The following is a 16,410-nucleotide window of genomic DNA, read 5'->3' as shown; positions in this document are numbered from 1 at the left end:
ATTTTCTTTAAACCAATTGGTCTTAATTGATAACCATGAGGCATTCGATTAATAAAATTAATATCAAATTGATTAGAGTTTCTTTGTTTTCCATGTTAAGCTTTAGTTCATTTTACGTCCACATTGCTAATGTTTAAGGCGCTTAGGATGAAAACTTCTGTAATTTGAACTTTGACTCGCAATTGAAGCAATCTGATAATTTAATTTTAAGGAGGCATGCATGCTCCCAAAAATTTGCTATTTTTAATTCTACTCTCTGACGTTGGTACTCACGATCAATTGATCGGGTCAAACAAAATTGAGCCATATATATATATATATATTTTTTAATTCAGTAGATTGTTATGATGTATATTTTCTTTAATCCAACTGGTCTTAATTGATAACTACGAGGCATTGGATTAATAAAATTAATATCAAATTGGTTAGAGTTTCTTTGTTTTCCATGTTAAACTTTAGTTCATTTTACGTCTACGTTGCTAATGGTTATGGCGGTTATTATGAAAATTTGTGTAATTGGAACCTTGACGCAAGTGAAGCAATCTGATAATTTAATTTTAAGGAGGCATGCATGCGCCTGAAAATTTGCTATTTTCAATTTTACTCTCTGACATTGGTATTCATGATCAGTTGATCAGGTCAAGGTAAAAAAAATTGAGCCAGATTTTTATTTTTTTTAATTTTTTAATTCATTAGATTGCATACATTGCATCGCTTCCATTTTGTATCTTATTGTATAATATTTACTCCTTAGCTATAAGGATCCTGGACCACTTCATCTTGCACAGTCACTACAATGAATAATGCCACTAGCAACAAAATTTTCTATACTTGATGACCAAATTTCTGTGGGTCTAAGTCATTCATGGAACGAAAATTTCAGTTGAAAATCAGTCATAAAAAGACCGACTCGGTAAAACTTACTTGTCAAAAACCAGTTGGTGATTTTCTTTAAACCTTAAGAGAAACTATATTTTGGGGAATGTTATATTTCAATTCTTGTTCCTCCCTAATCATAGAGTGCAATTATCCTGTTAACCACGGATTAACCTATTATTGGGCACTTTGTGTGGAATTATTTCTCTACTGGGCATTGATACATGTTTAGGGCATTTGTGTTATATAAAGGATCTATTAGAGGATACTTTTGTATGCCAGAGAAGTATGAGAAACTTATTTTTCTTGAAAACCTGCAGCGGAGAATGAACCTCTATAAATGTGTGTACTTTGCTTGTTTACTGATCATTGGTTTCTGTTATTATTGCTCTCCTACATAGGGGTTTGGGCTTAGTCCCATGACAGTAGGGAGGGTCGGGTCGGGTTGGGTCAGAGCTATGTCCGTTTTACTGTTTTCACTTATATATCTACTAACGAGGCTATCATTTTGGACTATTTTCTTCATTGTTATCAATATGGAATGGAAGCTAAGAGCTAAAGCAATGATCTGACCATTCTCTTTTTTGTTTTTGCAGCAAAACCTAAATGTCTTCCAGGCCTTAATTTTGTTAAAATATTAGACGGTAAAGTGCTTAAATGTTTATTACAGTTACTTCCTTCTACCTCTGAACGTAAGCTGCCATGTTACTGTCTTACTGAAAGAGAAATTTTACTCGTACTTGTGCAGAAGATGAAGAGGCATTTGATGTCTTATACTGCATTGCATTTGCAATGTTGGATGCTCAGTGGCTTGCCATGCGTGCTTCATATATGGAGTTCAATGTACTCTCTCTCTCTCTCTCTCTCTCTCTCTCCCTCTCTCTCTCTCTCCCTCTCCCTCTCTCTCGTGTGTATGTGTGTGTGATGTGCATGTCTATCTCTCTGCCTCTCGCACAAACATGTAAATTATGATAAATTTTGTTGCTTGAAGATAGTTTTGGTGATGAATTGCTTGCTAAAAGGTTTACCAACTGAGAGATATTTTCTTTGTCAAGGAAATAAACTATAAATTTTCATTGCTGGGAAGTTTACTTGTATTTCAACTCAACAATTAATTATTTTACTCAAGTAGGTTCAGAAATTGGACATGCTCTAAAAGGAAATCAGTTACTGTATGAGAGTCGGCCACTCTTGATATGCCTATGCGTTGTGTATGAGATGTTAATAATCGGCTTTTTTCGTCTCATTTGTTCAGGAGGTTCTACAAATAACAAGGACACAATTAGAGAGGGAACTGTCTTTAGAAGATGTTCACAGAATGCAGGACCTCCCAGCTTACAACCTGTTGTATCAATAGTTTCAATTAGTCCAAACTTTAGAAGCAGTAAAATGTTTCTATGTAAATTTTTTGTACTTGCACATTTTTGCAGTTAATATGAAATCATGATTCAAGAGTATGTTATCTTGAGACTAATTTAATAGAATGCATGTAGGTTTCTCATTCTTTATATTTATTACAAATCTGCTATAAATAAGGTCCACATGTTTTTACTTGTACATAATCTTGAGACAACAAAATGGTTCATTTGGCTCTATCAACTCTGTCGATTTGTTTGTTGTTTTACGATGCCAACTGTAAAGAAGTTGGTATCAAGTAGGGATAGCAAAAAAACATGTTCAACCCAATATTCGCAGGCCACGTCTCATTACCAGCCTAACCGGGTAAATGGGATGAGGGTCATTATCCCAAAGCGGGCTGTAACAGTTTTGTATAAAGTTAATTTCAAAATTTAAATTTTTTTATCAAACAAAAATAAAAGATTCATCATCATTTTCAAAGAGAACATGTGTTATTCTTAACAAATTGGGAAAAAAGTGATAATATTTTACTAAGACATAAAAAATAAGAACAAAAAATAAAATAAAGAAATAAACTGCACGATAAATGGGATAGGTCCCTTGCGCTAATCCTGTCTCGTCTTACTTTAATCCAGTATGGGGGCGGGACAAGGTGACAAAAATATCTCATCCCCTGTCCCATTTTACCTCTACACCGATCGCATATCATCCCACTTTAATCGGGTATGAGGACAAGATAAGATAACAAAAATAGTTGACGGAATATGGGTGAGTAATCTACCCGTCCAATACTCTTTCCATTACCATCCCTAGTATCAAGTTGGGTTCAACATAAATGTGCAGTGTAGCTGCAAAATTAGGGGTCCTATGAAATCGCCATCAATTTTAAGTTAATTTTAGTAACGATGGTTAACAACATGAATAATATTGAAAATAAATAAAAGGGAAGATATCTGTTGATATAAAATTAAAATTGAGTTATCCAATTGAAATATTATCAAACGTTCAGTGACCAAAATTGAAATTATTCCCATTGTAGAAGGATAACGATGCAATAAATGTCTTCCCCGCGTTTGCTTTCCCCAAAATCTGCACCCTTCTCCGTAAAGTAGTTAGGATTACATCTATTAGCCACAAAAAATTAATTGAACGGGAGCATGTTTGGCTATGCTTAAAAAAGTGAGTTTTTCTAGTTTCTATACGTGTGGATAAGAGCTATTTACCTTAATATCCAAAAAATAACTTAATTAATTCTGATTCTGATGGATAAAGTAATTATTTCTACCTAGTCATTTTTTATTTTTATTTTTGGTTGCCAAAAATTCTTGACTCCCAACAATTATTTGTAAAATAAGTTCATTTAGTTATGCAAAACGACTACAATGCAATGCCTTTTAGGCAAAGTTGTTATGAAATACTAGAATAACTAAATGGTAATTACATTGGCATCATAACTTTTATTAATTGTTTAACTTCTATTTATCCCTCATATTTTTTAATTAGCAAAAAATATATATAAAAGTGCGGCACAATATTTTGCTCATCAGTTCAAAGCATATGTCATTAAAATATCTGGACAGAAAACATTCTCAGAGATAATATATGATAGGAGTTCAACGAAAAATGCGAAGATTTAGGTGTGACGTTAAGAAAAGATTGAAAACTTTTAATTTGATGAGACTCATTAGATGTTCGAAATTCATAGAAAGAGAAACAAAAAGTTTATATCTTGTTAACGTCATTTCATTTGACAAAAATAATTGGATAGTTTGAAAGTCGCGAAAAAATTTTAAAAAAAAGGGAGAATTTAAGAATACATTTGAAGAGGGAAATGGAATATTTACCAACATATGAGACCTTTTTTCTTTTTCTTTTTCTTTTTTAAATTATTTAAACTTACTTATTTACTTATAAGTAAACTTTTTGAGCTTAGCCAAACAAGCTCCAATTATCTCTCTCACACACACAGAAAACGAAACTCGAAGTCAACGTGTCCCTGACCCGTGCCACCACATTTACCGTCTCAACACAAGCAATCATTTATGCCAATTCCTTCTCCATTTATCTATTAGTTGATATTTCGCATACAAACAATAACTGTGATGTGATTTGCCATTAAATCCTAATCTTAAAAATCATCCTTTACATTATTTGTACCAGTTTTCTTGATGCGCGTTTCGTGCGTTGTTCTTGTCGGTTGATCCATTGCCTTGTCGTGGAAGCAGTTCTTCTGCATTTTTTCGTCCTGTTTAATGAAGTTCGGCGGTTCTCACTTTCCTTTTCATTCCTCGAATTCGGTTGATGATCAAATACAATTATTATTCTTTTCCGCAGGTATCAATTTTTCTGATTTTTTTTCTTGATTCATTTTTTCGTATGAGAATTAGTGAATGATTCATTTGATGGAACAGTTTTGGTTGGTGTTAAATCGAGAGAGAAGCGAGGATTAAACTGCACCGTTACCATTGATGGGGAACGATGACAATGGCCGTTGTGTATTTCCTTTGACAAGTTTACAAATTGGGTAAATTACACTGTCTATTTCTTTTTCTCTATTGCCCAGGCATAGTTGTTTATTATATGTGTTATTTTGATGTATGAATGAATGGGAATTATTTGATTGCTACATGAAATTTATGTTAACGCCAGCTTACAATTACTATGATATTACCAGTTTCTGTATATGCTATGCAAAAACTATGATTTCTGATTAAATGATCTTATAAGGCAGTTCTTGGCTGTATTTTGTTAGATTGAAGGTGAACGATGAATTAGTAATTCTAGTTTAAATATTTCCAAACAGAGCCAGTTTATCAGCAATCAATAACTTATTAGTTATTACACAGTTGGGAATTAACAAAATTTGTTTCATTTCTTTAACTCCCCTGGAAATGGAGTCTCCTTGCGAAAATGTAATTTTGAGACTCTGTGACAGTTTGATTCAATCTTTGCCTGCCTCACGTAATTGGATGTTGGATTTGGTACTGCAACTAGAAGATCTCATATTCCCTTCCTCCTTGCTCCTCCTTTCTCTCTCTCATGTTACTAATAAGGTAGTTTAACATTGCTTCTCTCCCTCTTTGTCCCATTAAAAATCAGATGAATTTGAAGTCTCTTTTTATGAAATTACATAGCTGAACATCATATAGTTTAGTGAATCAATGAAACTAAATGATCAATGTAGCTATGTATGTTACCTATATTAACTGCATGAAGAAATAGGAAATCTCAAAAGAGTATTGTTCTTTCCTCCTTTCTGCTGGACAGTCCATATCTCAATTTTGTACCAAGTACAAGTTTTTCAGTTAGTTATGACTTCGCCCTGCCTCTTAGTGAACATAGCATAAAAATAGAGATGCAGGCAGGATGTGTGTTCTAGGCTCATCACCTTTTTAAGTTCCAATTAGCAACGATCAAGATCTTATGGTCCTGTTATGTGTCTTCTTGTTTTCAAGATCATAATCTCCTGTGTCCTCTTTATCTTTTTGGTGGGTAACTGCTGTTCTTTCGGAGGAAACTTTGTACAAGAGTTCTCCACAATTCTTCTTGTCAAAAATTCTTCTTGGCTGTATTTTGTTAGATTGAAGGTGAACAATGAATTAGTAATTCTAGTTTAAATATTTCCAAACGGAGCCAGTTTATCAGTAATCAATAACTTATTAGTTATTACACAGTAACCGAGGGAATTAACAAAATTTGTTTTATTTCTTTAACTCCCCTGGAAAATGGAGTCTCCTTGCGAAAATGTAATTTTGAGACTGTGACAGTTCGATTCAATACTTGCCTGCCTCACGTAATTGGATGTTGGATTTGGTACTGCAACTAGAAGATCTCATATTCCCTTCCTCCTTGCTCCTCCTTTCTCTCTCTCATGTTACTAATAAGGTAGTTTAACATTGCTTCTCTCCCTCTTTGTCCCATTAAAAATCAGACGAATTTTAAGTCTCTTTTTATGAAATTACATAACCGGACATCATATAGTCTAGTGAATCAACGAAACTAAATGGTTATTGTAGTTATATATGTTACCTACATCAACTGCATAAAAAAATAGGAAATCTCAAAAGAGTATTGTTCTTTCCTCCTTTCTGCTGGACAGTCCATATCTCAATTTTGTACCAAGTACAAGTTTTTCAGTTAGTTATGACTTCGCCCTGCCTCTTAGTGAACATAGCATAAAAATAGAGATGCAGGCAGGATGTGTGTTCTAGGCTCATCACCTTTTTAAGTTCCAATTAGCAACGATCAAGATCTTATGGTCCTGTTATGTGTCTTCTTGTTTTCAAGATCATAATCTCCTGTGTCCTCTTTATCTTTTTGATGGGTAACTGCTGTTGTTTCCGAGGAAACTTTGCATGAGAGTTCTCCGCAATTCTTCTTGTCAAAAATTTATGACTCCCTTTATGGTTGCTTTCCAGATTTATCTTTATTAGAAATACAATGGTTCATTACCATCAGGTTAAAAAATAAAATTTATCTATGTTATTTACTAGTCAAGTCTGGTCTAAAATATCCTGCCAATACAAATGGGAGGATTCAAATGTGGATGAAGAGATTGATTATTGAACAGTGTTAGATGGTGCATGGGAGATTCCAGGAGTAGTGGGTCTTTGGTGGGAACGTGAAATATTTGTCTACTGAAGTTATCATCACTTGGATAAGCATATTTAAGTGTATAAATCGTGGATGCTGTTCAACATCTAAACTTTGGTCCAAATTTTTGCTGAACTGGAGGTGGATAAAACAGAGCACAAGGAGGCTACAGATGTTTGATTCATTTAAACTATTTTTGCTAGCATCAAATTGGACCTCTCATCTGATTACATATTCCCATCTGCAGTTTTTTTTTTTTTTTTGTGGAGGATGAAATATCCATTCCCTCGTGCTTTTGCTTATGCCTAAACGGATTCCATAATGAATGGAATTGTTAATTTGAACCTTTTTTGTATCTTTTGGTGTTCGACTTGTATTTAGATGTCAAATCTTTCTTTGCTTTGGACTTGGAATAAATGGTTTTTATATTTTTACGTTTTTAATGTGATTATCAAGCTTATTGCAACATGTCTTACAGGGATTTGCAGTCCTACCTTTCACATCTTAATCTATATCTGGCCACTGAAAGTAGAAAACTCTATATCTTGGTGGACAACAGGCCATGGTTGAAAGATCTTGGCTCCAAGCCTACGCATTTTTGGCAATTGATGGTCACTAAGGTAGCTGGAAACATCTGTCTCAGTCTAGTTAGCAGGAATGTTTATCTTTGTAAGTTGTAACATTAATGCTAATACAATTTTTAAAATTACTTGTTTTGGAAAATGTAACAGTCCAGGATGTCTCCCTTTGCGAACAGTAGAGGGAAAAAGAAGAAAAAAATGACAGGTGAAGATTCAGAGTTACCTGCTCCTTCCAAATCAAATTTAGACAAATCGAAGAAGTTCAAAAAGTGGTTATCATTGACTGATGCTGCAATGTTATCCAGGAAGAGAGCTTTGCTTCCTGTAAAGAAGCTTAGGAACTCTTTGATTTTAAATAGCAAATTGCATAGAACCTTGTACGGCTTTATCGTGTTTGAGGTCGCATGGAGTAGTGTGCGTGGCATCAACTATTTTAACGAGCTTCAGGTGGCTACTTGTTACGCTGTTCATTTTATGTTGCCCCTTGCACTCTACAACACAAATTCTGAGTTTTGAAATAACTTCATGACATCTGCAGACTGATACATCACTAGCAATAGAAGCTAAATTCATGAGCAGATGGGAATTCGATAGTATAGAGCAAGCTGTCCGATGCATGTCTTCATGGTTCCCTGGGACACACAATGAACAGACTCTCTTGAGAGATTATTTGGACGCTACAGCAGGTATTCTTTCTAACTTATGATTTAGTATTGATGGGACTCAAAGCACTCATTTTGTATGGTGTTTGTACCTGGATATTAGAGTCTGGATGATTCGGTTGACACTATATTTCGTCATGGATAAGTCTCTTGTGTCTATTTATGTGTAATCATAAATTTAGAGCTACTCTGCTTTTACTTGTTCATCCTCGGCGTACACAAGATTTTATGCATATGATATTATTGTTTCATTTTCTTTTCATAGTACGAAATGAAAGATTAAGTCAAGGCCTCCATGCATCTGTGAGCCGAAAATGAAATCAGTCCTAGTAACATTTGTGTGCACACCGTAGTGGAGGGGTATTGCTATAATTAGGTCCCAGGCATGTACAACCTCATGTTTATGGAAGCCAGAAACGAAATTTTATGATTGTACTGGTGATCACTGTTTCAAAGGCTTTGGGTATGTGGTGAGGACTCGTGCATGTTTGTCTGCAGGCTATTCATGTACCTTTGCCACCAGTGGATTTCTGGCATTTTCCTTTTTCTTTTTTGAATGAGGTCACCTGCATTTTGTGTTGTTATGTATGATGTCTAATTAAATGGAAGTGTCAATAAATTAGCAGCCGCATTTTTTGGAAGGCGAGGTACTCATGTATGATTGCGGATTCCATGGTAGCAGTAGTTCTAGCCCTACATTTTCCAAGGGCGTTCATTATAGACTCGGTATGCTTTCAAAATTAGAGATCTAGAAAGTATTTGGAATTCTGGAAAATATATGCATTGCCTTGTGATGGTCCTGGAACAATGGTGTAACGCTTTTAACTTTCGTACTCTATGCAAACTTTTAATTATGTTGGCTGAATTTGAGATGGTTACAGGGGAGATTTTCCATGATGCTCAAGATAATTTTCCGAGGTCTATCAATGTGGAGAATGATGACAGTGGTAGTGGTGATGATTCTCCTCTCTCCCCTAGTTATTGCACTGTATATTCAGAAAAAAAGGTGGAAAATAGAACAAGTGGACTGCATACACCACCTCCCCCTGAAGGCCCTTACAAGAGAAGGAAAGTTATGAAGTTTATTAATAGTGATGTTGACCTTGACATTTATTCTGAAGAAGTAGACTCTGAAAGTGTTCGAACGCCAATACATTCTTCGAACTCTTGTGCAAGTGATTGCAAGGACAAAGTTGAAGCTACCCAGTACAGGGATGTATTGATATTACTTCGATTCAATGATCGAGACCTTCCTTTTAAATTGAAGGAAATAATTGTGTCTGACTTGCGGTTACTCACTCTACTTGAATCTGGGCTTCCATCTTGGGTAATTTTCGTTCAATCTTATCCGCTATTTTGCCATCTGTATCGTCCATGGATGTGCCCTTTGGCAAGATTTTTATATGTGCTTATTTCAATTGTTACTGTCCTCATTGGATTCTATGATCTGTACAAAAACGTACCAGTTCTCAAGGCAACAGCTTCTAGTTTGTTCGGACCCCTTTTTGATTGGATAGAGACCTGGGAAATGATTTCGAGAATAAAATATTTGGGAACTATGCTGTTTCTACATAATTTTCAGAAGGCTGTTCAGTGGTTTCTTATGATGGCACGAACAACGCGGTCATTTCTTTCAATATTTCCACAGCCAATGGTAGAACCTCTTGTGGAATTATTGGACTTCTTCCTTCCTCTTTGGAGTATGTGTATACAACTTGCAGAGAGTTTCTTGTCTGTAATTTGGACTGTGGTGGAGTCTTCTTGCACAGTAACTGGAAAGCTTGTTGAGATTCTACTACTTCCAATGTGGTATATACTCTCATTATTTTGGAGTGTTGGTAAGTTTAAAGATCCATGTTATCAAATTTAAACTGCAATCTACGATTCATAAGAATATTAACACTGTATTTTATTTCCATATTGTGTTGGGTTGCAGCTACGTCCATCATATGGCCTATATTCTGGATTCTCTGTGAAATACTCTATGCGCCATTCCGTTTGGTCCTTGGATTGTGTGGCCTTGTGGCTTTCATATTCAGTTCCGCATATGAGCTGGTTGGATATATTTGGATGTTTGTGAGCGGTATCTTTCAGTTCACTTCAAATGTTGAGTCAACAGTGAGTTCATACGAGGTTTCAATGTGGCGTTCTCTTTGGCATGACCTTTTCTCCCAGGTTGGTAATAGTAAATTTTTATCTGCCAAATACGATATCATGTATGATTTTCATGCCAATGTTTTCTTTTGTATTAGGTTTTCCGTGCTCTCCGAAGCATTCTTAATGGTTTTGTGGCCTTCTTCACAGCCTGCAACAGGCACCGTCTAAGGTAGGATTCAGACCTCTGGTTTTCCTTGGTGATCTCAATTATCTTTGATTAACAATTATGTAATCTTTTCATGATGTGCCTCTATGCAAGCAAGAAAAAATAATTTCAACATCACGATATTGTAAATCAACTACATAACCTTCCACAAAATATGTCATGTTATTTTGTTGATTTGCCTTCACCTTTAATTGAATGCAATTTATGAAAACAGCCTTTACTCCTGGAAATGAAATAACATTTCAATCATAGATCTACTCTTTCCCCACCTTCCAAACCCCACGCTCACACGCGCGCGCACACGCATGTGCACTGATCTTTCTTCATTTCCTTATCTATGTAGATGTCTTTGACCATGCGGAACTGAATGTGATGATGTTCATCATTTGATTTGATGATTCTTTTAAACAGCTATAAATATATTTGACCCTTGTGAAACATTTTCTTCTTCTTCTTCTTCTCCTTCTCGTTCTCATTCATGCCCATAGTTAGAAAATGGTCCATTTCATCAGGCCTAAGAAATGTTGAAGATACAAATATAAGCAACTACTCCCTGCTCTGAGTGTCTGATTCCTCTGGGTGTCAAGAGTCTGTACATGTTAGATCATTGCTGCAGTGTTTGTGTCTAGAAGCTGCTTACAGAGACCATCAAATAAATAGTCCCCTTCTCTTTCGGTTTTGGATGAATGGGTAAAATAAATCCAATAAAAATATAATATTTGCTCTTTATAGCTTAAGCTTTGAGATGAGGTAGTCAGAAAAATCTAAATTGATTGGATAGTGATCGTAATGAATCATTAGACTCGGCCATCATTCATATGTGCCAAGTTTTGTGGACATTGCTAAGTGAGAAGTGATAAACTACTTGCATAATCGTTTTTGTCATTTTCTTTTCCTTTTCCTTTTTTTTGTCTAAACCCACTTAATTAATATGACAATTTCCTTTCTGACCTTTATTCAGTTATTGATTCCTGTCTTCTAGGTCATCATTGTTCTCTGAATGAACAAGTTGCTGCTTTCTCTGCTGTTCTCATCTGCTAATACAATTTCATAAAATGTAGTTTCATGTGAGTTATCAGTTATATTCCCCATATTTAAAGACCATTTAGGGGAAAAAAATGCATATTTATAAATCAGGGAGGGAAAGTTAATCATCGAGAAGTATACGCATACATCTTTAAATCAAGAAGTGTACACATTCATGATCCATCTATTCGTCTCTTGTTCAAATCAATAGAATCAGTTGTAGCTTAACTGAACTTTTTCACTTATGGCTTTGCAATCTTTAGTAGTCATGCGGATTCTTTAAGTTGCCATTTTCTTCTTCTTAATTGCAATCTGTTAGGTTTGTTGAAGAGGTCATGTGCTTTTTTTCTGAGGATCGAATTTTTTTATCCAATGCTCACAAAACGTTGAATTGCAGCATATATAATCATGTGAAGGAGTTTATCCGAAGATTATCATGCGCTGCCAAGAGAACACGGTCTCAAGAAAAAGGTCACGGGAGGAGGCCTGGAGCTCAAAAAATGGAGTAATTTTGTCAAAGACGGGATCTTTTACAGTGCAATTGTACCATCTGTATATAGGAGAGGAAGCTAAACAGAGACTAACCAGCAAAGAATTTTTGTAATTTAAATATAGATTATGAATGCTAGATTAGTCCTTAACATTATCCAGCGCTTAAATTAGCATGGAGGGGCTGCAGCAACGAGTAAATTTTATCCAGCGCGTTCTAGGCCTTACTATGTTACCTAGCTAGGGTCTTTTAGTGCACGTGCTTGGCTTCTCTGTTTGTAATATTCTTTATCTTGTACGAATAATCATCGATTTTCTTCTATGTAAAGTATCAATTCCCAAGCGCTAGTAGGATTTTTTGAAATTTGAAACTGTCGTTTACTTTAGTTGTAAACGACAATAAGCCCTTGTTTGAGCCCAATTATTCGAAAAATTCATTTTTTCAAAACTTATTTTCAACTACATATTCTTCAATAAAATAATATTATATACAAATTCAAAACTTTTCTTTAATTTTTAATCATACATTTTACATCAATCACTATTTAAAAATGCATTTTTTCACTTAAAATGGGGCTCAAGCAAGGGGTAAATTTTGTTGACCTCAAAAAATGCGTCAACAGAATTTCGACCTCGTCCCCTCCATGAAAAATATGACCTACACATTAAACACCCCGTTAGAAGACAAAGGCTGCCGGTCGAAAGAATAGGTTTGACTACCGTTTGCATTACGACGGTCAAATCAACAATCTGACAAAATATAACGAGTGCAGGAGACGGGGGAGGGTTTGGTTAGAGTTTTAGAACATATCTTGAAAATGAATGAAACTCACATATATATAGAAAATGGAAATGGGCCTCATGAGCTCATGGGCAGGACCAAGTTCCAAGTCTAATATGCAATTATTCAATTAAATAGCCCCGAGGCGAGGCTTCTTGATTTAATAGGCTGAATCAAATTAAATAGTCGATGTCATGTTGGCCAATGTGAAATTTCCTATGTCACGCGTATGCCATATAATTCAGGGATATAACAAGCTTTAACGGGTTCTACATAGTTACAGGAAGTTGAGTGCTATTACCGTTAAAGCTTGCTTGAAAGGACAGTGTCTCCAAAAAGTGTTCATAAATTCACTAGGTAGGTTTCAAAAGTGATGTATCGACTTTGTGAAATTAGTCTTCTATTGGAAGTAGTCCTCTTCTTGACTGAGTGTTAATTTAATTAACTCTGCACTTCAACGTTGTCGAGATGTCACATTTAATTTTCTTCGAACAAGCCGTAATTTTCATCAAGCAAGAGTAATACATTTCACTCTGGTGATAGGATAAAAGTTTGAATGATTAAGCAATTGATAACCACATTTTTTTTTCCACCGAGAAAGATACATTTGATATTAATTTTAGAGCTCAAATTTTGATTTTCCAATAATGAGAAGTTTTAGATGCTCGGTAGATTTTTTTTTTTAAATTTTTTTTAAGAAGAATTTGTACGATGCTATCTGTAATTATAATACAATTTTATCCATATTTAATTATATTAATTTCTTTTCTGTTTAAGTGTTTATTTATTTTTCCAAAAACAAATTGATAAAACAAAACTGAGTCTCATGCGTTAAATGCAATTTAATTTTATAAAATCAAGTACGTTTTTATTTTGCAATTTTATAAATTTGAGATTTAATAGATATTTTTATTTTTCATTTTAGAATATATATATATAATGAATTCATTGTCTTAGAATAATATTTGACAATATTATTTATTGTTATAAAAGTAAATGATAACAATAATATAAAATCACATGGTTAGAATCAATATCAATTTTAATAATTATATTGATGTTATAATGAATTACTTTTATTAATCGAACATTGAAGTGCTAATTTTGATACATAAAACAATTCCAAAACAAAGTTCGTCGAGTACTTATCCAGTTTATTCTTTCAACAAAATAAAGCTGATTGTTTTGAAAGCACAAAATACTAAACCAAGTCATAACATAAGATTAAAGTCCATTGAACGTAGATATAATTCAAGCAAAAGAGCACTCTCCGTTTCTTTTCATGCTAATCTCGTACTGTTATATATTTTTTTTTTCATAATAGATTTAAGTTTCTGGGGTTACTGTACTTAGGATTTATTTGAGCCCATTTTCTGGGCTTATTAGGAAGTGACCCATTTGAAAAAGGAACTCTATTCTGGGACTTTAATTTATTTTTCATTTTTTTGTGCAGTTATGGATAAAAAAGAAGTGATATAAGTTATTTCTCTCTTCATTTTTTTTTATTTTTTATTTTTCCATATTGTTCCTTTTCTCATGGTTATTAGATGACCGTTTGTACATGTTTTTGCTGTTCTGTAACATGGGTACAAGATATAGAGTATGTTTGTTTGGACTTGTTGTGTTCTTTGCCTTATCCTCCACTGTACTTTCTGCATCCAATGATGGGTTGTTACGAATTGGACTATAGAAGAGGAAATTTAAATCAGATTATCCGGTTTGGTGATAGCATCGAATCAAAGCAGAGTGTTTTGTAAGAAATTATAAACTTCGTGGTCATGTTGAAGATTCAGATATTGATATCATTTCTGACGTCGGGTAGGATAGTGATTATCCTATTGGCTGGTTGTAGCAGATGATTCGCAAGAAAAGAACGATAGAAAACGCCCAAAAAACAGAGAAAATACTCTGAATTCAACTCAATATTATTAATAATGCAGAATGCTGAAAACTAACCCACAAGCCGGGTTAAATAGTTGCAAAATACGAAATTATTGGAAAATTACCAAAAATGGCAAAATCCCGAAATTATACCATAATAAAATATTAAGTAAAAGAAGTAAGTTGCCAAAAATTTGGCTTAATTCGAGTTCTCTAACATATAAAAAAAAGGAAACTAAATATTACCATAAATAGTAAAAAAATAACTTAAAATCGAATTTTGAAAAGGAAAACAGTGGATTTTTGGCTTGAAATTGACGTCCACCGAGCAAAGCTGGGTGGCCACGACGTGCGCGCCGAAGAGAGTTTCCCGAATTAGGGTCATAATAGCGATTTCGATAACCGTAGCCAAAGTTATGACCAAATTACCAAAGACGTGTCAAAATCTCCCAATTAAGAAAATAATGGTGATTTACTTTCCATCTTTGCGCCGATCCGCCATCTCATGGTATCTCAGCGCCATCATCGTACAATCTGACAAATCAGCGTCACTTGACTTAGATCCTCCTGCATCAATTTCTCTAAAGAGCTATTTGTAAGCTCAATATTATGGTGAGATTGGTATTGGAACACCTCCCCAGAAATTTACTGTGATTTTTGATATTGGAAGTTCAAACCATTGGGCGCCGTAGTGCTATTTTTCTACATCAATTTCTCTAAAGAGCTATTTGTAAGCTCAATATTATGGTGAGATTGGTATTGGAACACCTCCCCAGAAATTTACTGTGATTTTTGATACTGGAAGTTCAAACCATTGGGCGCCGTAGTGCTATTTTTCTATAAGCCCTGGACACATTATTTGTCTCATTAAAATGAAAATTCTAAACGTTGTAAATATAGTTGGGTTGATACGAGAGATGAGAAGTCATCAAAAGCGGCTGGAGGTGACGATTAACTGTCAAAATTTTCATTCTTTTGTCCAATACCGTGCCCCAAATGAGGGCTAAGTTCTTTCCAAAGCCTTCTTGCTTCTACAATTAAAGGTCTCGTCTCCCCACCCGCAATTCCCCTCCCAGATTTTCTTTTCTGAATTCCATGGTTTTTCCAAAACTTATTTTTTGCTGATGGATGCAGGTTGCTTGTTTTTTCCATTCGAAGTACAAATCAAGCCATTCAAATACATACAAAAAGAATGGGACTCGATATAATTTCGTATTTCTTTCTTGCTCTTACTCCTAATATGCTGACTGTTCATGCGATACTAAATTGATCATTGATTGTTTATGACTCATTCATTTCAATAAAAATGGCAGTTTTTTCTCTTACAAGTTTTGGAAACCTTTATTACTCGTATGACCTACAAATCTTTTGCTTAGCTTAGTATCAACGTAGAAATTTCATTGTTAATATCAGGGAGTACCGCATATTTACAGATTCTATTTCTTTCTTGTTTAATGAATCCAAGTAATGGTTGCTGTCCTTGTGATTGACTGCTAATTTCTGATTTAGTAGTAGCTTTTAGTCACATAATACTTTCTAGTGTAATTTCACTGCTCCTTAGAGGCTTTCTGGATACGTGAAAGAAGTACTGAGGATAGAGAATAATTTCTAACAACTAATGATATGCACGAGCTCTCATTGCCTACTCAAATGTGGCCCCCCTAGTAAAGCATTGTCGTGGAGACTGTCTATGGAAGGTACATTTATGTCATCTTACTTGAACTAGTTTGAGACTTTTTCTGGATTTATAATCGGTACAGGAAAATCTGCTGCAATTCATTATTGAACTGGATCTATCTCTGGGTTTTTCAGCCAAGACTATGTTAAACATGTTGACCT

General features: G+C 34.6%; 1 protein-coding gene and 2 long non-coding RNA genes across 3 annotated transcripts; all 3 read left to right on the top strand.

Annotated features, from left to right (window-relative positions):
* The first annotated feature begins 7 nt into the window (after positions 1-7).
* Positions 8-2,377, top strand: LOC111375775. Its single transcript, XR_002699362.1, has 3 exons — positions 8-1,520; positions 1,625-1,719; positions 2,132-2,377. It is a non-coding gene; the product is annotated as an uncharacterized LOC111375775 (long non-coding RNA).
* Positions 2,378-4,252: 1,875 nt separating this feature from the next.
* On the top strand, positions 4,253-12,257 carry LOC111375774. The gene is made up of 9 exons (XM_022998658.1): positions 4,253-4,569; positions 4,647-4,759; positions 7,307-7,448; positions 7,560-7,856; positions 7,948-8,095; positions 8,953-9,909; positions 10,008-10,246; positions 10,324-10,397; positions 11,818-12,257. The coding sequence occupies exons 2-9, from the start codon at positions 4,704-4,706 to the stop codon at positions 11,927-11,929; spliced, it is 2,025 nt and encodes a 674-aa protein (XP_022854426.1). The 5' UTR covers positions 4,253-4,569; positions 4,647-4,703; the 3' UTR covers positions 11,930-12,257.
* Positions 12,258-15,023: 2,766 nt separating this feature from the next.
* On the top strand, positions 15,024-16,410 carry LOC111375771. The gene is made up of 3 exons (XR_002699361.1): positions 15,024-15,614; positions 15,706-16,268; positions 16,384-16,410. It is a non-coding gene; the product is annotated as an uncharacterized LOC111375771 (long non-coding RNA).

The sequence above is a fragment of the Olea europaea genome, unplaced genomic scaffold (genome assembly GCF_002742605.1).
Source record: "Olea europaea var. sylvestris unplaced genomic scaffold, O_europaea_v1 scaffold1415, whole genome shotgun sequence".
Classification (NCBI taxonomy): Eukaryota; Viridiplantae; Streptophyta; class Magnoliopsida; order Lamiales; family Oleaceae; genus Olea; species Olea europaea.
This window is presented reverse-complemented; position numbering and strand designations above follow the sequence as displayed.

Coding starts and splice junctions, on each gene's coding strand:
- LOC111375774 (XM_022998658.1), top strand. CDS start 4,704: ATGGGGAACGATGACAATGGCCGTTGTGTATTTCCTTTGACAAGTTTA. Junction 4,760..7,306: donor TTGACAAGTTTACAAATTGG/GTAAATTACACT, acceptor CATGTCTTACAG/GGATTTGCAGTCCTACCTTT. Junction 7,449..7,559: donor GGCAATTGATGGTCACTAAG/GTAGCTGGAAAC, acceptor AAAATGTAACAG/TCCAGGATGTCTCCCTTTGC.